At 36.8% G+C, this 21401-nt stretch overlaps 1 protein-coding gene across 1 annotated transcript; it reads right to left on the reverse strand.

Moving 5' to 3' along the window:
- Positions 1 to 2100: 2100 nt before the first annotated feature.
- Positions 2101 to 21349, reverse strand: LOC100684381 (beta-secretase 2-like). The gene is given in 5 exon segments (XM_038555046.1): positions 2101 to 2572; positions 2575 to 2674; positions 2676 to 2984; positions 2986 to 3260; positions 21184 to 21349. Coding segments are annotated over 5 exon segments (1314 nt in total). The 3' UTR covers positions 2101 to 2108.
- Between the last annotated feature and the right edge of the window lie 52 nt (positions 21350 to 21401).

Genomic DNA, 21401 nt, shown 5'->3' on the forward strand with positions numbered 1-21401 from the left:
TGAATGTTGAAGTATATTTTTTTTCTTCTTATTTTCAAATTTTCTTCAATAAAAATGGTAATAATGATAATATCTCAAAAAATATTAGGAACTAATTTTTAAATAGTGTTAAACATATAAATAAAATGTAATCATCTTTCCCAGCTTTGTATACAAATGGTACAATGGCTATTATGGTATGTGAATAGGAGAGATATAATTTGTGCAAAGCTCTCTCTTAAAGTTATTGAAGTACACCAGGTTCCTCCACAATCAAAATTAAATTTACTGGTTAGAAGACTACTGAAGAGAGACCCTGATTGGTAATTGAGGAAAATGATAGACTATTTCAGGCAGGTGAACTTCTTTGAATATAAATAATCACATTACATATTCTAAAATCTAGGTGGTTTCCATAATCCTCATAAATAATGGGGGCTCTCTTATTGTCCTGTAGATGTGACGAGATTAAAATTATTAACATAAGCACAGCTTCTTTCTTTCTTTTTCCCTCAACTGTTTCCACAAAGCTTTCAGGTACTGCCTACTTAATTAAGCTTTATACTTCTTCCTTTAGGAATGGAAAAGAAAGGCCTGAAAAGAACCAGTGTTCTCAGGGCACTGCATGTTTCTAGGAGCAAGTAGCATGGTGCTCTAGAAGCAGAAGAAGTATAATAATCAAAGACTGAAAACATTCTTTTCGGATAGGGAGTGACAGATTTCTAGGAATTTCAAAGCACTAAAAATAGGAGTGGAGAAGGGATAATTGAACCCCTTTAAACATCGGAGAGAGAGAGGCAGCTCGGTGGCTCAGTCAGTTACCTGTCCAACTCTTGATTTCTGTTCAGGTCATGATTCTCAGGGTTATGATATTGAGCCCTGCATTGGGCTCCACTCTGGGCATGGAGCCTATTTGGGATTCTCTCTCTCTGCCCAACCACCTCCTTCTCTCCCTCTCTAAAAAAATTTAATAAACTTTGTTTAAAAAAGAGTTTGAGAGAAACGTAAATCAAGATTGGAATTTCTTTTGGAGTTGTGTTTTAAATGTAACAAAGGAACAAACCTCTGATGCTGTCATTATCATTAAGAAATTAATGAGGAGGGCAGCCCGGTGGCTCAGTGGTTTAGCGCCGCCTTCAGCCCAGGGCGTGATCCTGGAGACCCAGGATAGAGTCCCACGTCGGGCTCCCTGCATGGAGCCTGCTTCTCCCTCTGCCTGTGTCTCTGCCTCTCTCTCTCTCTGTGTCTCTCATGAATAAATAAATAAATAATCTTAAAAAAGAAGAAAGAAAGAAAAGAAAAGAAAAGAAAAGAAAAGAAAAGAAAAGAAAAGAAAAGAAAAGAAAAGAAAAAAAGAAAGAAATTAATGAGGATTGATTTAAAATTCATAGATGTGGAGACGCCTGGGTGGCTCAGCAGTTAAGCACCTGCCTTGGGCCCAGGGCATGATCCTGGAGTCTCTGGATAGAGTCCCACATCAGGCTCCCTGCATGGAGCCTGCTTTTCCTTTGCCTGTGTCTCTGCCTCTCTCTCTGTGTCTTTCATGAATAAATAAATAAAATCTTTAAAACAAATAAAAAAATAAAATTCATAGATGTGGAATGTTAGTCAATAATAATAACAAATCCCATTCACATGTTAGCAAATAGTGAGATTATTTCTTTGAAGAAATTTCATATGTTGGGTAGGGTAATACTGATGTCTCCCAACCAAAGTATATTCTTCACACACTGAAAGTTGATCACCTTTGGTGTAATCAGCCATAAATACTTAAGAAAATAATCACATTAACATTGATCACATTAATCATATTAGTAATAAAAAATAAAATCAGTATTAGTAATAATAATCCTAACAGCCTGTATCTAAAGAAAATTTGATGTTTGCTTATTCATTTGTATATCATTTGTATTCTGAATTATCTTAGCACATTACACATTACAGCATGGACTTAACCATATAAAGGGTCTATGTCAAGCCATCTAAATAGATTTGCTTTTCAAAATACCAAAAGACCTTGTTTTTCTACTACAGGCATACCTCATTTTATTGCCCTTCACTTTATTGTAGTTCACAGCTACTGTATTTTTTTTTTTTTTTACCAATTAAAGATTTGTGGCAACTTTGCCTCAAGCAAGTCTTTTGTCAATACTTTTACTACAGCATTTCATGTACGGGGCAGGTGCCGACACTGGGAAGGGAAGTAGCAGCAGGATGATTAGGAGAAGAAGGATGATTCCACACACGCTCAAGAGAGTATAGGAGACGATCCACAAAATGGGATCATTCAAAGACAGGGCGGGGACGCAGTTGCTGGCTATGTTGTCTGTCGAGAAAGGCCCAGAAATTTCAGACACTGGAGCACCTGCAATTTCTGCACAGGGGCTTGCTGCAAAGCCCACCCTCTTCCAAGCTCTGTCGAAGACCACGTAGAAGCCCTCCATCACGGTAGCACCAATCACCAGCGCGTTCGTGGAAGGTGAGATGCCGAATCGGTAACATTTATAATTCAGGCCAGCCCCCATCATGGGCTGGACGTACAGCTGAGGCAGGATGGTTATGCCGAATGACTGGCTGGAGTTCTCGTCTCTAGGTAGATGGAGATTTTAGGGAAGTAAGACCAAGGTATCTCCGAATTCGTCCAGCAAGCCAGCTGGGACCCAGTCCAGAAACCATCAGAGAATTCTGGAATCAAGAGACGTGCGGGTCACGGCTTCAACCACCACATTGAACACCTTCTGGGGCAGGCGCAGAAGCGTGGTACCGCTATCCACGATGGCCTTGTCTGCGTTATACTCTCTGCAGTCCAGATTCAGACTCTGGCCTCCAATTTCCAACTTCAGAATTTCTATCTGATAATACCACTCGTCCTTAATACGGGTATACCAGATGTCTCCTTTGTACAAACTCGGTTCAGTTCCACCCAGGACAAGACTACCTCCGTTGGTACCAGATCCAGCTACGGGCAGCCCCGCCCCCCACATCTGCATGGAGAAGACGTTGGGGGATCTTCGCCTGCGCCGCCAGAGAATCAAAGAAAGTCTCCAGGGAACTGGATGGCTTGGCCAGAGCAGCATATGCGAGTTCAAGTGTCTCATTCCATTTGATACCAGGCAGAAAGAAATTCTCGGACTCAAAGATAGTGGCAATGTTGACAAAGAAGGAGCTGTTGAAGCCTTTGGGGATGGTGACAAAGTCCTCCCCGACGATGTCAGTCCAGCTCCCTTGCGTGTAGTTCGCAGTGACATCAAAGCCCTTGGAGCGGTACGTACTGGACTTGTCTGCGTAGGAAGTACGACATCACTTCATGTCTCTGTGTCACATTTCAGTAATCTCACAGTATTTCAAACTTTATCATTACTATCATGTTTGTTATGGTGATCTGTGATCAGTGATCTTTGATAGAGCTATTGTAATTGATGGGAAGACACAAACCACACCCATATAAGACAGTGAATGTAATCAATAAATGTGTATCTGATTGTTCTATCAACTGGCTGTCCCTCCCATCTCTCTCCCTCTCTTTGTGCCTCCCTATTCTCTAAAACAAAACAATATTGAAATTAGGCCAATTAATAACCCTATAATGGTCTGTAAGTGTACAAATGAAAGGAAGAATCTCACTTCTCTCACTTTAAATTGAAAGCTGGAATGATTAAACTTAGTGAGGAAGGCATGTCAAAAGTTAGGCCTTTCATGCAAGTTAGCCAAGTAATAAGTACAAAGGAAAAGTTCTTGAAGGAAATTTAAAATGCTATTCCAGTGAACAAATGAATGATAAGAAAGCAAAAGAACAATATGACTGCTTATTGACAATGCCCCCTGGTTACCCAAAAGCTCTGATAGAGAAGAACAGTGAGATTCATGTTTTCATGCCTAACATAACATCCATTCTGCAGCCCATTGATCAAGAAGTCATTTCAACTCTCAAGTCTTATTTAAGGAATACATTTCATAAGACTAAAGCTGCCATAGATAGCAATTCCTCTGATGGATCTGGGCAAAGTAAATTGAAAAATTTCTGGAAAGGATTCTCTGTTCCATTACAGATACCATTAAGAATCATTGTGTTCACAAATTCCTTTAGCTTGTTTGTCCTGGAAACTCTTTATCTCTCCTTCTAGTCTGAATGACAGCCTTGCTGGATAAAGTATTCTTGGCTGCATTATTTTCCCACTTAGCACATATGGAAAATTTATTATGGTCTTATTTTAAGAAATTGCCACAGCCAACTCATCATTCAACAGCCACCATCTTGATCAGTCAACAACCATCAACATCAAAGCAAGGACTTCCACCAGCAAAAGATTAACTCACTGAAAGCTCAGATGATGACTAGCATTTTTTAGCAATAAGATATTGTTATTTAAAAAAAAGATATTGTGATTTAAAATATATATATATATATATATATATATATATATATATATTTAGACATAATGCTTTGCACATTTAATAGACTTCAATATAGTATAAAAAGAACTTCTAGGGCAGCCCCGGTGGCTCAGCGGTTTAGTGTCACCTTCAGTCCAGGGCCTGATCCTGGAGACCCAGGATCCAGTCCCACATCAGGCTCCCTGCATGGAGCCTGCTTCTCCCTCTGCCCGTGTCTCTGCCTCTCTCTCTCTCTGTGTCTCTCATGAATAAATAAATAAAATATTTTTTAAAAAAAGAACTTCTATATGTACTGGGAAACCAAAAATTTCGTTTGACTTGCTTTACTGCAATGTTTGCTTAATTATGATGGTCTGGAACTGAACCCACAATATCTCCAAGGTATGCTTATATGTTGTCTCTGGCATAGATATAGGAAAGTTTCCTAAGGGATTCCAGCATTTTTGTGTATTTAAAGCTCATGGGTAGCACACATTAAGAAAGAAGTATGGCTGATTTTTTTAAAAAACAAAGACTGAATTATAATAAATACAACATAAATATATAAATGCAAATATACATACAAGAAGGCAGGCAGGATAGTTAGTACTCGAAATCATAACAATGTTGTACCGTGTTTTATGATTCCTCTGAGTTTGTCTCATGGACACACCACATACTTAAAATAATTTTGTGGGGGCACCTGGCTGGCTCAGTTTGTTAAGTGACCACCTTCAGCTCAGGTCATAATCCTGGGGTCCTGGGATCCAGCCCTAAATAGGACTCCCTGTTCAGGGGGGAGCCTGCTTCTCCCTTTCCCTCTGCCCTCCCCCCTGCTTTTGTTTTCGCTCTGTCTCTCTCTCTCTCTGTCAAATGAATAAACAAAATCTTTTAAAAAATAAAAAATAACAATTTTGTGATTAGGAGCTTAAATTTAGTGACTAAAGGTTAAAATTAAAAGAAGAAGATTAGGAATATCTGAAAAATATAGACTACCTAGTGAGTTGTTTTGGTCATGCTAAATAGCAGAGGAAAAATATAATATAATAAAGATCAATGAAATCAAGAACTGGTTCTTTGAAATGATAAACAAAATTGATAAAACTTTAGCCAGGGTCATCAGGAAGAAAAGAGGGAACAAATAAATAAAAGCCAAAGTGAAAGAAGAGAAGGAACAAATGACACCTCAGAAATGCAAAGGATTATAAGAGACCACCATGAAAAAAGTATATGCTAACAAACTGGACAACTTAGAAGACATTGATAAATTCCTAGAAATATACAATCTTCTGAGACTGAATGAGAAAAAAAAATCTGAACAGACCAATTAGTAGCAATGAAATTGAATCAATAACCAAAAAACTTCCAGCAAACAAAAGTCTAGGATCAGATGTTTTCACAGATGAATTCTACCAAAGGTTTAAAGAAAAGTTAATGCCCATTCTCCTCAAACTATTCCAAAAAAAAAAAAGAAGAAGAAGGAAAGTTTCTAAATACAGCATACGAGGCCAGCATTACCCTGATACTAAAATCAGACAAAAATATTATTAAAAAAGGAAACTACAGGTCAATGTATCCCTGATGAACATAGATGCAAAATTCAACAAAATATCAACAAACCTCTTTCAACAATACATTCATTCAAAAGGATCATTCAGGGGATGCCTGGATGGCTCATGGTTGAGTGTTTTTGCCTTCGGCTCACAAGTGATCCTGGGGTCCAGGGATTGAGTCCCACAGGGAGCCTGCTTCTCCCTCTCCCTATGTCTCTGCCTCTCTCTGTGTCTCTCATGAATAAATACATAAAATCTTAAAAAAAAAAAAAAGGATCATTCGGGGCACTTGGGTGGCTCTGTCGGTTAAGTGTCTGCCTTCCATTCAGGTCATGATCTCAGAACCCTGGGATCCCAGGTGCCCCACATCAGGCTCCCTGCTCAGCAAGGAATTTGTTTCTCTCTCTCCCTCTGCCGCTTCCACTGCCTGTGCTCTCTCTCTCACTTGCTCTCTCAAATAAGTAAAATCTTAAAAAAACAAAACAAAACAAAACAAAACAAAAAAACATCATTTGGGGGTGCCTGGGTGGCTTAGTCCAATTCTTAGTTTCAGCCCAGGCTGTGATCTTAGGGTTGTGAGACTCAACCCTGAATGGGGCTCTACACTCAGCGGAAAGTCTACTTAAGATTCTTTCCCTCTCCCTTTGCCCCGCTCCACCACTCACATGTGTATGTGTGCTCTCTCACTCAAATAATCTTTTTTTTAAAAGTATCATTAAAAAAAAAGGATCATTTTTTATGATTCAGTGGGATTTTATGCAAGAATGATTCAAATATTCACAACTCAATCAATGTGATATATCAAATAAATGAAGGATAAAAATATGTCATTATCTCAACAGATACAGAATAAGTATCTGACAAAATTCAACATCCAAAAAGTTAGCATAGAGGATAAAAAAAATTCAACATAATAAGGGCATATATGACAAACCTATAGCTAATGTCATACTTAATGGTAAAAAACAAAGCTATTTCTCTAAGATTAGGAACAAGACAAGGATGTATGCTCTCACCATTTTTATTCAACATAGTACTGGAAATTCTAGCCACAGCAATCAGACAACACAAAGCAATGAAAGGCATTCAAATTGGTAAGGAAGAAGTTAAACTGTCACTACTTGAAGATGACATGATATTATATATAGAAAACCCTAAGGACTCCAGAGACCAAAAAACTCTAAAAACTAATAAATGAATTCAGTCAAGTTACAGGTACAAAGTTAATACACAGAAATTGATGTGTTTCTATACTAATAATGAAGTAGAAAGAGAAGAAAACAATTCCATTTACAATGGCACCAAAAAGAATAAAACAAAGGAATAAAATTAACCAAGGAGATGAAAGACCTATATTCTGAAAACTATAAAACACTGATGAAAGAAACTAAAGACTATACAATGTATCCTGTGTAATGTATATAAATGTTGACCTGTGTTGTACACCTGAAATTCATATAATATTGCTTGTCAACTACATTTGAAAAATTCCTTTTTCCAATATGTACAAAAATAAATAAGTAAATAGATGTACTACATACATGGCAATAATGTTACAGGGTTATTGCCTTAGGAATTTAGTTTTTTGTTTTGTCTTAGGTGTTTTTTAATTTCAGTTGTCAGTCTGTAGTAATAGATTTGTAATAATTCATGCACATTGCCTTTTCTTCTAGGAATTAACAAGCATAATTGTTATCCATTTTCAGATTTAAAATTACAACCGTGCCTCTATTCTTTTATGACACTATAAAATAACACTGACTATATTCCCTATCTTTTATCCCCATGAGTTATTCCATAACTGAAAGCCTGTATCTCCCACTCCACTTCACCATTTTGCCAATTCCCCTGCTTACCTCTCCTCTGGCAAATATCAGTTTGTTCTCTGTATTTGTGGGTTTGTTTCTGCTTTTTGTTTGTATTGCTTTTTAGATTCCACATAAAAGTGAAATCGTATGATATTTGTTTTTCTCTGTCTGACTTATTTCACCTTGCATAATGCCTTCAAGATCTATTCATGTTATTGCAAAATGGCAAGATCTCATTTTTTTCTATGGCTGAGTAATATTTCATTGTAAATGTATATACAAGGAAGTGTGGTATATGCATTCTTCTATCAATGGACACTTAGGTTGCTTCCATATCTTGACTATTATAAATAGTGCTGCAATAAACATAAGGGTGCAGAGACCTTTTTAGGTCTCTGAAAATTTAGCATTTTCATATTCTTTGGGTAAATATCCAGAATAGAATTCCTGGGTTATATGGTATTTCTTTTTTTTTTTTTTTTTTAAGATTTTACTTATTTATTCATGAGAGACAAATAGAGAGAGACAGAGGCAGAGACACAGGCAGAGGGAGAAGCAGGCTCCATGCAGGGACCCCGATGTGGGACTCGATCCTGGGTCTCTAGAATCAAGTCCTGGGCTGAAGGCGGTGCTAAACCGCTGAGCTGCCCTATATGGTATTTCTATTATTGATTTTTCAAGGAACCTCCATACCGTTTTCCACACTGGCCATGCCATTTTACATTCCTGCCAACAGTGCACAAGTGTTCTCTTTTCTCCACATCCTTGACAACACTTGCTATTTTTTGTCTTTTTGATGATATCTCATTGTGGCTATTTGTATTTTCTTATTGATTAGTGATGTTGAACATATTTTCTTATGTCTGTTAGTCATCTGTATTCCTTTTTTGGAGAAATGTCCATTCAGGTCCTCTGCCCACTTTTTTCTTTTTTTCTTTTTTCTTTTTTTTTTTTTTTGCCCATTTTTTTCATTGGATGTTTGGGTTGTTTTGATTGAGCTGTATGAGTTCTTTATATACTCTGGATATTAACCCTTTATCAGTTGTATCTTTTTCAAATATCTTCTCTTATTCAGTAAGCTGCCTTTTTGTCTTGTTGATGGATTTCTTCACTGTATAAAAGTTTTTTGGTTTGATGTAATCCTATCTTTTAGTTTTACTTTTGTTATCCTTGCCTAACGAGGCATATCTATATCTATCTATATCTATGTATCTGTATCTATATGTATATCTATGTCTATAATAATGGCCAATGTCCAAATGTTAAATGCTTATGTTTTCTTCTAGAGTTTTTTTATGGTTTCTGGTCTTATATTTAAGTTATTAATCTATTGTAAGTTTATTTTTGTATAGGGTATAAGAAAGTGATCCAGCTTAATTCTTTTGTGTGTAGCTGTCCAGTTTTCTCAGCACCATTTACTGAAGAGACTGTCTTTCCCACATTATATATTCCTGCCTCCTTTATTATAGATTAAATGACCATATACATGTGCACTTATTTTTGGACTCTCTATTCTGTTCAATTGATCTATGTGTTTATTTTTGTGCCAGTACTATACTGTTTAGATTATTACCACTTCATAGTAGATCTTAAAATCTGGGATTCTGATACCTCTAGCTTCATTTTTCTTCTCAAGATTGTTTTGGGGCCTTTTGTGGTTCCATACAAATTTTGGAATTATTTGCTCTAGTTCTGTAAAAAAAAATATTTTGAGATGGATTTTATTAAATCTACAGATTGCTTTGGTAGAATGGACATTTTAAAAGATTAATTCTTCCAATCCATGAGTAAGCTGTATCTTTCTACTCATTTGTGTCATCTTCAATTTCATTTACCAACATCTTACAGTTTTCAGAGTACAGATCTTTCACCTCTTTGATTACATTTATTTTCAGTGTTTTATTCTTTTTGGTACAGTTGCACATGGGATTATTTTCTCAATTTCTATTTCTGATAGTTTGTTAGAGGTATATTAAAATGCATTATTTCTATATACTATATTATTAGTATACAGAAATATTTCTGTACATTAGTTTTGTATCCTGAATTGACTTATTAGTTCTGAGAACTTTTTGGTGGAGTGTTTGGGGTTTTCTTTTTTAAATTTTTTTTTAATTTTTATTTATTTATGATAGTCACAGAGAATGAGAGAGAGAGAGAGAGAGAGAGAGAGAGAGAGAGGCAGAGACATAGGCAGAGGGAGAAGCAGGCTCCATGCACCGGGAGCCTGATGTGGGATTTGATCCCGGGTCTCCAGGATCGCGCCCTGGGCCAAAGGCAGGCGCCAAACCGCTGCGCCACCCAGGGATCCCTGTTTGGGGTTTTCTATATAACACCATGTCATCTGCAGATAGTAACAGTTTAACTTCTTCTTTACCAATTTGGATGCAAATCATTTCTTTGTGTTACGTGATTGCTGTTGCTAGGACTTTAGTACTATATTGAATACTAGCTGTGAGGGTGGACATACTTGCCTTGTTCCTGTTCTTAGAGGAAAAGCTCTCTGTTTTTCACCAGTGAGTATGATGTTAGCTATTGATTTGTCATACATGGCCTTTATTATGTTGAGGTAAGTTTCCTTTATACCTGCTTTGTTGAGTTTTACCATAAATGGATGTTAAATTTTCTCAAGTGCTTTTTCTGCATCTATTGTAGTGATCATATGATTTTTATCCTTCTGTTTGTCAATATGATTGATTGCAGATATTGAACCATCGTTGGTTTCCTGGAATAAGTCCCACTTGATCATGGTATATGAAGTGCATCGATTTAGGAAGGAGAACTACAGAAGTGTTCCTGGAACTTTTCAGGTGACTATAAAACAATTCAAAATTACTTTTAAAAAAAGATAATATGTATACAATAAATTACAAAAATCAAAACAGTAAAAAAAAAGAAAGAAAAGTAAATCTCCCATCCATCTTAGTTTTCTTCACAGAAGAAAATGACTGCTACCAGTTTCTTAGGGCTAAAACAATCTTCTTTTACATGGTTTTTATGACTTATCTTCTTCAAAACTGTTTATTCCCTCTGTACTTCCACTTCAGTTGTCTCCTACCTTAAACCATATACTTATTCTACATAGTATAGTCATAAAGAGGACCAGTTCTTCACAGTCTGAAAGAGGCTAATACAAGAAACATGTAACTGCTAAAGTTAATGTATCAAAATGATGATAATGGACTTTGGATACTTTCCTTCAATATGAAAGAGAACTTCTCTTTTATCAAGGTGTATTTTCAGACTATTGGTTTATCTGAGGCAATCACTATGCCAGGATGAGTTATACAAATCAGGCACACCTTGGAACTGGGGGGTCAGTCCCCCAAAGCCATGGTGGCTAAACAATGGGACAAGGTAAAAATGGATCCTCACAGTGACACTGACACAAATTTGAAGAAGACATAATTTATTTGATTCTTAAATTAGAAATCCAAAACAAAATGCATGACTTGACTAAGATTCTGAGGATAAATTAAGTATACTTACCTACACAGGACTAGGCAATGTTCTTCTACAGACTTAATAGAAAATTATTACAAAATTATTCCATATTATAATCCAGTGTTTATTGGAATAAAGACATCTTTTGATGATATAACAAGTATTCAGGAGAATACCAATTTCTGTGTATGACCACAAAGCTACTAATGTTGGAAGACTGCTGAGATCAATAACTGGGACTTGACTAATGTTGCTTTCACTTTATTTTACTATTAAATTAGCAAAAAGAAATATGAAACTTAAACAAGATATAGTGGTATAAATGAGTGGAAGGTGTTCCCTAATGCTGTTCCTTTCTCACAGAGTTAGGTCCTAAGTTCTGCCACTGGGGAGAGGTCAAGTCTATATTCAAGGACTGGTCCTATTGCCACAAGAGAAAAAAAATTTTTTTTGCATCATAATGCACCATTGGGCCTTACTAAAATTTCAGTCCAGTAGGCTTGGCTACAAGCCACCAGGCCTATAATATATCCAGACTCAGAAACATAAAAGTATATAAATTATAAGATAATTTAGCAAATATCTATTGCATACCTACTAAATGTTCAAAAACATGCCAGACACTGGAAAATGACAAATTTATTTTTTGTATCTAACTTTTACATTTGGTTTGATTTCACTTCCAGAGATACATATACACCCATTTTGAGGGAAGGTAGAGATTCCTGTGATGTTTTATTTGTGCAACAACTATCTCAATAACATCTCAAAAACATTTATCAAGCAGCTGATTGAACTGTGGTCCAGGATTCTTTTTCTCCCATGGTGGTATTATTGTGGAAGATTTTACATTATCACAGCAATTAAAAAAAAAAAACATTCTTAGGAATATGAGCCCAAATATTCCTAGTTCATAAATGATATTCCAGACAGGTTCTAAATCCAGACACTAAAGACAGCCTAACCTATACACTTGCCTTAAACAGATCAGCTATTTAAAATTGTTTCCAAGTAGCCCGATTTAGTCATTATAGTAGGTAAAAAGGAAATAGCATCAACTTCCTGTTCCTCTATTCTTTCATGCCTAGCCTAGCCTCAGGGTGGACTGCTCTTCTAGTTCAAATAGTCTTCCCCCTTGGATAGATATGACTGGCTACTGACATCGTGTTAATGGCTCCCTAGGACCATGGCTTGTCCATAAGTCATCCACAAGCCCTTTCTGGGGAAGTAGCTACAGAAGCAAGCTAGGGTCTCAGAGCTAGTGTTTGCACCTCTCATTCAGATTTTACATAATGCTCTCTAGCCTGTTTCTGTCTATAGAAATGGGACTTGTCCTACACTGCCAAATTTGTTACATAAGAGGCAAGGGACTTTGCATAGTAAAGATCCATTCATAAAACCAAATACCTAAATGCTTTATCTTGCTTAGAACTACAAAGGTCAGTAATAAATAGGAAATAAAATAGTTTCATGGGCATGAGAGATGCTGAACAATACAAAATGTTCTAAAATTCACTATATAATACATTCCAATCCAAAACATTACTAAATTATGACTACTTCCCAAGAAGAAATAATCATAAATGTTAAGTAATTTCTTATTAAAAGCCTGAAATCTCCTTCCATCTCCCCAAATGAGACAATTTCATAAGAACCTAAATCTCCAGTTTGTCACATTATGGATAATTGCTGGTATCTATTCTTAAGAATATTATACTGTTTGCCTTTCTAATACATTGAAACCAAGGTTGTAGTACATGGCTATATTATAGTCACCATGTAAATTCTATACCTTTATTTTTTTTTATACCTTTAATAAACCAAGCTTTGCAACATTATGTTTTTACAATATTAAGACAAATCTAAATTTTCCATAATTATTTTCTAGGAAAAGATCAAATGACATAATTCAAGATAGCTATTGATTTTAAGGTAAAACCAAGTGAAAGTACCAAAAGTTGACCATTTTTGACATACAAAACCAGTAACTTCATTTGATTCCACCTAATTCCATGTGTTTTTCAAGAATAATGTGCACAAACCAAATACTAATCATCATAACAGAGAAATAGTAGAGGAATCAACTGCAATTACTTAGAATTGTCATAATGGACACATAAAATAGTTTTCCCACATCCAAGATTATAGAATTTGTGTGGTTTTCATACCTAAAATCTTAAACCCATAAGGACGAGCAAGGCCTGACAGAAGAGGATAAATATATAAACCGGGAAAATCCATAATGACCATATTTTTGTTTCAAGAAAAGGCATATTTTTAGGGGCACTGGGTGGCACAGTGGTTGAGCATCTTTGGCTCAGGTCATGTTCCCAGAGTCCTGGGATCGAATCCGGCATCAGGCTCCCCACAGGGAGCCTGCTTCTCCCTCTGCCTATGTCTCTGCCTCTCTCTCTGTGTCTCTCATGAATAATTAAATAAATTTTTTAAAAGATACATGTTTTTAAAAGAAAATGATAACATCGTTAAACTCTGGAGGCTCAAGAAAGATGTCTAAAAAAACATAGATTTATTTATTAGCTTAAAATCATTCAAAAATACTAAAAAACACTAAGAAAAAAGTAAGTTACCTATAATCCAAAAACTATTTAAAATTCCATAGAAAAGACAAGGTCCTTCATATCAACCTTCTAATCCCTTTCCTCTGAAATAGCCTAACTACACAGATAGTTATATTTACTTATAAACTTATTTTTGTAAAAATGAAATTCAACTGTAATTTGCTTTTTCTTTTTTAATTAATCACAGCTACTTTCCTGATCAGTACAAACAGATCTCTTTCACTGGTTTAAATAGCTGTAAGTATCATCATTAAGTAAACAGTCTGATATATTTCATCATTTCTTTATCCTTATGATAGATTTTTCAGCACTTATTCTATTATGTTTGTATGACTGGAAAATGACTGTGTCCCCTTTACACTAGGGTGGTAGACAAAGGTTTGGTAAACTTTAAAGTCATCAAAGCACCTTCTTGAAAAATACAACTTAGAAAATAACCTACATTTGTTTTAGACTATGTTATCTTGAGGAATAAAAGAATCAGAGAAAGAAAAGCAGTAAGAAACATACACATATACATAAACAGATGTGTAGTTGGAGAAAGAGAAAGTGATTATCTCACACGTTTATGTTTATAATGAGACAACATTAAGAAAATGAATAAGGAAGCTAGTTATAAAATGAAATTTTTAATCTCATAAGGTGAAGGTGTTTAAAGTCTAAAACTCTGAGTGCAAGTTAACTTACTTTTTTCATGCTTTGAGGATTTGTATTTGTTGACTTGTTCAAGAAATGAAGCAGTTTAAATTGCAAAGTGAAGTTAATGAAAAATGAAAAATCTCAATCATCTTTAGTTGGAAGCAGCACTACAGGACAGCATTTTCAGAAAATTGTGTTGCAAGCTACTAGTATATTGCTTTTGCTGTTATTAACTGGAGACAAAGAACTGAGGGATAAAAAGCCAGAAAGAAGGCCATCAGCAGACTTCAATAAACAGGGCAAATAGTGAAAATCTAAATAAATACATTTCGTTACCATTTTTATGCATTGTTTCATGTATAAAATTTTACTTCTGGCCAATGATGATATTCTATCTTTGGGATCACTACCATATGATAATGAAAAAGGGGAGCATGAACTTTGGAGTCGAGATGGATGTGGGCTAAAATCCCAGCTCTATACTTTTCTAGCTGAGTCATCTTGGAAAAGTTATTTAAACTTTTGAGGGTCTCAGTTTCCATTCCAGAACAAAAATAACATAGATGCTGTTGTTAGTATATGTCAATAAATATTGGTTAGGATATGTAGCTAATATACCTAGCAAATCATATTGAGAGCACTGCCTTTGCATAAACGAAACACACTACTCCAAGCACTGGTATTCTCAGCTCATTCCCATCACCTTTGAGCTTATTAGAAATGCAAATTCATGGGGCCCACTCAGATTTACTAAATTAGATGGAACCCAGGAAATTGTTTTATAATTTCTCCAATTGAATTTTGTGCACGTTAAAGTTTGAGAACTCTGCCTCAGAATCCAGCTAGACATGATTTTCATGTGATAATTTCCATTAAAGGATCCAGCAGTCATTTACATTAGGCACAGGAAGCACAGTGCCTGTGGCCTATGATACTTTCAGAGGCTTATAAAAAAAAGTTTTAATATTATTTCTTCTAAAATCTGAAGAAAAAAATAACATAATGATAATAAATATGTAATAATGAATTCAGCCTGGAATCCAGCCTTAAAAAAACTAAGTTTAAATTTTTTTTTTTTTTTAAATATAGTTTCAGGGGCACTTGGGGGGCTCAATCAGGCATCTGCCTTCAGCTCAGGTCATGATCTCAGTCCTGGGATCCAGCCCTGCATCTGGCTCCCTGCTCAGCAGGAAGTCTGCTTGTTCCTCTGTCCTTCCCCCTGCTCATTCTCTCTCTCTCTCAAATAAATGAAATCTTTAAAAATATATATATAGTTTCAAATATAGCACTATAAATCAGGCTTTGAAAATCTTTGGGCAGCCCCGGTGGCTCAGAGGTTTAGCACCACCTTCAGCCAGGGGTGTGATCCTGGAGACCCAGGATCTAGTCCCACATCGGGCTCCCTGCATGGAGCCTGCTTCTCCCTCTGCTTGTGTCTCTGCCTCTTTCTTTCTCTCTGTGTCTCCAATCAATCAATAAATAAAATCTGAAAAAAAACAAAACAAAACTTTAATGTGTTTCTTGTGGAAGAAGAGACTTAAGAAAGCCAAAGTGCCTAGGGTCCAGGAAAGTCAAATTCAACCCCGTCACCTGAAAACTTCACTGTTCATTTATTAATGTTGATACTGAAGATATCTGGTAGGAACTATTATAAGAAACCTATGTTATTCTGAGGATACATTCACTGACAATTAAAAAAATATTAGTTCGAGCTTCACTTAATCAAAGGCTTAAAAATTTAAACATTAAAATTTTAGCCAATAAACTACCTACTGAAGTTCTAGGAAAAAACCTGCCATATGGAACAGGGACAAAAAGCATGGACTAAAAGAACTGGAAATAATAGAGGAGCTTCATATGAAGCATGATAGGATTAAATAAGAGCAAAAATAAGATAATCAACAAGTTGAAAGTGAAGTGGAATATTATAATGTAGAAATTATATTAAGACAAACTTAAAACCTACTTATAACAGAAATTTATACATTATTCTCATTTAAGACTGTTCACTTTATCTGACACAAATGCATTTAGCCCTTCAAAAACTACCAACCAGACATAATTTGCAGAACCTACTGTCTTCCGAATTGTATTTAGTAGTGGACTATGTATTGTGCTTTTAAGTGTAGTGCTTAGGGACACCTGGGTGGCTCGGTGTTTGAGCGTCTGCCTTTGGCTCAAGGTGGGGGATCCCAGGTCTGGGGATAAGAGTGCCACATTGGGCTCCCTTTGAGGAGCCTGCTTCTCCCTCTATGTCTCTATATCTCTCATGAATGAATAAATAAAATCTTTTTTTTAAAGTGTAGTGCTTAAAAGAACAAGATTGAGAATTGTGTTTTCCAAGAAATATATGTATTTAAACTGGGTTACTATTTTATTAATAACTATTCAGCATAAAATATGAACCAGTTTATTCTAGTACAGTTGACCCTTGAAAAAGGCAGGGGCTGGGGCACCCATGTCCCCATGCAATGGAAAATCTGCATATAATTTTTGATTCTCCAAAAACTTAACTACTAACAGCCTACTGTTGACTGAAGTCTTCCTGATAACTTAGTCAATTAACATATTTTGCATGATATATGTATTATATATTATATTCTTATAATAAAATAAGCTAGACAAAAGGAAATGTAATTTAAAAATCACAAGGAAGAAAAAATAGTAAGGGAGAGAAAATACACTTTTAGTACTGTACTGTATTGAAAAAATTCCACATTATTGTAAGTGGACCCATGCAATTCAAACCCAAGTTGGGCAGGGGTCAACCACAGTTTTGTATGCAACATTTTAAATCTGGCTAAAATAGAGGAAACACCAGCTGTGATACAAAAGAAGAATTTGTAGCCATATTCAGAGAGAAAGCTTTGTTATTATATATCCATTACCAACTCAAGTCCTCCTTTTGTCAGTTCCTGGCCTCTTCAAAAGTTGTTTCAGCACTTAATCTTCAAAGCCAGGCCCTAGCTTCATATATGGATTGCTGATCCTTTTTAGGGCATTTATCATAGATTTCTACCACAATGTTACTTAGGGCAAAGACATTTTCTGGACTTCTGAAAAGATTGAATTAGATGGTTTCTAAGGTTCTAGAATTCTATGATTCTGAATTTTCCTTGGCAAAGATTAGTTTTAATGTTTTTTTCATTTGTTCATTCATTCAGCAGATATGTATTAACCTACTGATGCAAGGCTCTATTTAGACAAAAAGTGCATTGAGGATGGAGGATAAAACATGTTCAAAGGCTCTGAAGTAGAAAAAAAGATGAAGCATTTGTGGAACTGAAAGAAGTACAAAATGGTTGCAGCTTAATGAGAAGGTGAAAATGCTATTAAGATGAGGCTCATGAAGTAGTTAGGGAGGGCCCAGATCAAGTAAGGATTTAGGATTTTATCCTAAGAGCAACAGGAAACCTTTGAATGGTTTTAAACAGGAAGGTGCTTTGATCTGATTTTTTTTTTTTTAAGGCTCATTGTAGCTTTTGTGCGAGAAAGGATTAGAAGATGGGTAGAGAATATGGAATGGCCTGTTTGAAGCTGTTATTACAGTGGTATGGCTGGGAGGTGATCATGGCTGAGACTAGGGTGGGCTCATTAGAAATGGAAAAAAATGTGAATAGATTCAAGACATACCCAAGGATGTAGATTTAATTAAAAAACAAGTCAAGAGTGATTCCTAGGTTTCTAGTTTGTGAAAGTAGGTAGATGGCAACACTTTGTATTGAGCAAGAACGCCAGCAAAGGAGTAGCTTTGGGGAGGGTTTCATGTTCTTGGATCCTTTCAAAGGTCCTGTAGTCTGTCTTAATTCTGTTTTCCTCTGAATTCTGTTTGCATAGGATGATTGTGTAGCCTTGCAGATGTTGGTCCTTTGGGCATCACAGTTGACCATTGTGGTTGGAGATGGGATGTTTGCATCACTGAGTTTGGAAGAGTAGGTCTACGGTTTGAACTTGGTAGTGAGCGACCAGACTAAGTGAGTAAAAAAAACATTAGAGAAGATGGGGCATTAGAAATACAATTTTGGGTGGCAGGACTCTGCTTTGCTTTGTTTTTCCTTTTTTCCAAATTTTCTTTAATGGAATAATTAGGAAAAATGAAGTAGCTTATTATATTCACTTTATTACCCATTCAAACTTAAAATAGTCTAACTTTTCTCCATTAAATTTATTTACTTTTGTATATTTTTTTTATTGGAGTTCGATATGCCAATATATAGCATAACACCCAGTGCTCATCCTATCAAGTGCCCCCCTAAATTTATCTTTTATGCCAGAATTAAATTGTGTTTAATATGACAAGTTAGCTTACATCTCAATAAAATTTGCTAAATTTAACAATAAAGACATGTTAGACTTTTAATAAAAACTGACTATATAACTCAGAGATTGATTTTGTAATTAGTCATATTTCTAATATTCAAAAGCATTTTCAATAACATCCCTGGGTATCATTCAAAACGTATGTATGAAGAAGGGCTGCTAATTATTTGTAAGTATACTAAATATATATTTGTATATATACAAAATATATCTACATTTCAGGGACATATCCTTAATCTGATGTTTTCTAGGCCTAAATACCTAAATAAAGAGATACGTAATAGTACCAATTCTTAATTGATAATGTTCATATAGAAGAGTAGTGATTCCTGAAAAATCTTTATTTTGTTTATTTATTTAACATTTTATTTATTTATTCATGAGAAACACAGAGAGAGAGGCAGAGGGAGAAGCAGTGTCCATGCAGGGAGCCTGACTTGGGACTCGATCCCAAGTCTCCAGGATCAGGCCCTGGACTGAAGGCGGTGCTAAACCGTTGAGCTACCCAGGCTGCCCCTGAAAATATCTTTAATCTTATACTTAAATATGGAAACTGCTCATTTCACTTGTAATTGCAGATTCAAAGACTAACTTAAACTCAACGGAAAGGAATTTAGAGGTTTAATCTACTGGTTTTCATAATGTCCCCTAATCAGCAGCATCTTACATCACATGGGAACTTATTAAAAATGCAAAATTTCAGGCACACTCCAGAGCTACCGAATCAGAAACTCTAGGGGTGGGGTAGAGCAATGTGTTGTAACAAGACTTTCCATATGATTTTTGATGCCACACTTTTAAAGTTGGAATTACTGTTCCCATAGTTTAGCTGAAATTCACAACAGAAATAAGACAAAGAACTTTGTCTTAAAAGATCCTAACTCAGATTGCTTAAAAGACATCTTTTATAGAACTCCACCTTGTTTCCCATTCCATGTATATTAGTTTTCTCTAGTTGCTGTAATAAACACTAACTTAGAACTTAACAAAAATGTGTTACCTTACGGTTCTACAAGGTCAGAGGTCCAGCATTTTGTCTCATTGAGCTAAAATCAAGGTGTTTGCTTTGCTTTCTGGAAGCTCTAAGGGAGAATCAGTTTCCTTGCCTTTTCTGGAAGCTGGCTTCCAGAGTCCACCCACATTCCTTGACTTCCGGCACCTTTTTTCCATTTTCGAAGCCAGTATGCATGTATTAAGTCAGAGACTATTTTTTAAAACTGCATTTTTGGAGTCTGTGCAAATGAGTCCAGTCACCCACATCTGCCTACCATCCACACGCCTCAGTATATTATACTGTCACTGACACAGACCCTATGTCATAGAGCATCCAACTAGATCATTCAATATACTCAACAAAGATAACCAAGTATAATAATATTACCTTCACTAAATCAGGAAAGATTATTCATTTTAGGATAAGATTTTTAAAGAAGTTTTAAAGGAAAAGGTTTTCTGCTTATGCCTTGTCTAGCAGGACAATTACACCAATTAGAACAATTCATTCCTCAAAGGGACTGCACAGTCATGGTTTTACCGCATCGTTTTAATAGCTGTTGAATTTTTCGTTTTTGAAAGAGGGATAGTGAGGGATTTGAAAAAAAATGTTTGCTTAGAGGACCCCACACCTGAAAAAAATGGGAGTTTTGGCGGTGGAACTATGCATAACTTCTTTCCTTTTCTGTGATTCTGGATTTTCACTAATGAATGTCTTATTGTTACAATTTCAAAAAGCCAAAGAAAAAAGGAAAAGAAAACCGATTGTGATATAATAACCTGCAATTAATTCTAAGGCCTGACTTGTAATTCTAAGGCCTGGTTTTTGAAGTCTCAGGTACTCATGACAGCATTTTTTTTTTTTTTTCTTTTTTACTCTGTCATCCAAAATGTAGAGTATACAATCTTCCTTGTTAAATTATTTTGAAAACTTCTTTTAAAATGAATGAAGACCACAGATCATTTTCTACACACGACTACACTACCTTCACTGTACCTTCCCTCTTCAGTTGCCTATGGTTTAAATTCTAAGGCCTGGTCAGAGAGTGGAACTTTTAACATTTTTTTTTTTTAGGCAATCGTGGTGCCACAGGGCCCGATCTCATCACCAGCCTGGCTTCGAAGCGCTCACACACCGCGTCTGCTTACGGGGCCCTCGGCGGTCAAGATTTTTGGGCGAAACGTGTGTAAAGGCCGAGCCGGCGCTGCGCGGGGCCGGGCCTATTGACAGGCGCCCGGGCGGGAGCCGCAAGCCTGAGTTCCGTGCGGCGCTGCAGACCGCTCAGCCCTCCAGCCGAGCCCGGGCTCCTGAGGGGGAGCGGCGCTGGGGGCGCTGGGGGCGCTGGGGGCGGCGGCGGCGGCGGCGGCGGCGGCGGGGTGGGGGCGGGAGCCGGGCGGCAGCTCCAGCGCCCGTGGGGGAGGAGCGGCGGCGGCGGCGGCGGCGGCTGGAGCTGCTGTGGCGACGGACGCGAGGCGGTGGCAGAGGAGACCCACCCCTGTCCACATGGACAGTCGCGAAGGCCTCCGCTGATGCATTCACGCCTGGGCGGGGTGGGCGGACGGCCGTAGCGGCGGCGGCGGCTGCAAAAGGGAGCGAAGGGCCTCGGGGCGCCTGACGGTCGCGGAGACCTCGCCGCCCCGGCGCGGCGGCTGCGGCCATCTTACGGCCGGGGGTAACGAAGGGAGGTGTGTTTGTGTGCTCGCCTTCAGCC

This window comes from Canis lupus, chromosome 12 (assembly GCF_011100685.1).
Source record: "Canis lupus familiaris isolate Mischka breed German Shepherd chromosome 12, alternate assembly UU_Cfam_GSD_1.0, whole genome shotgun sequence".
Taxonomy (NCBI): domain Eukaryota; kingdom Metazoa; phylum Chordata; class Mammalia; order Carnivora; family Canidae; genus Canis; species Canis lupus.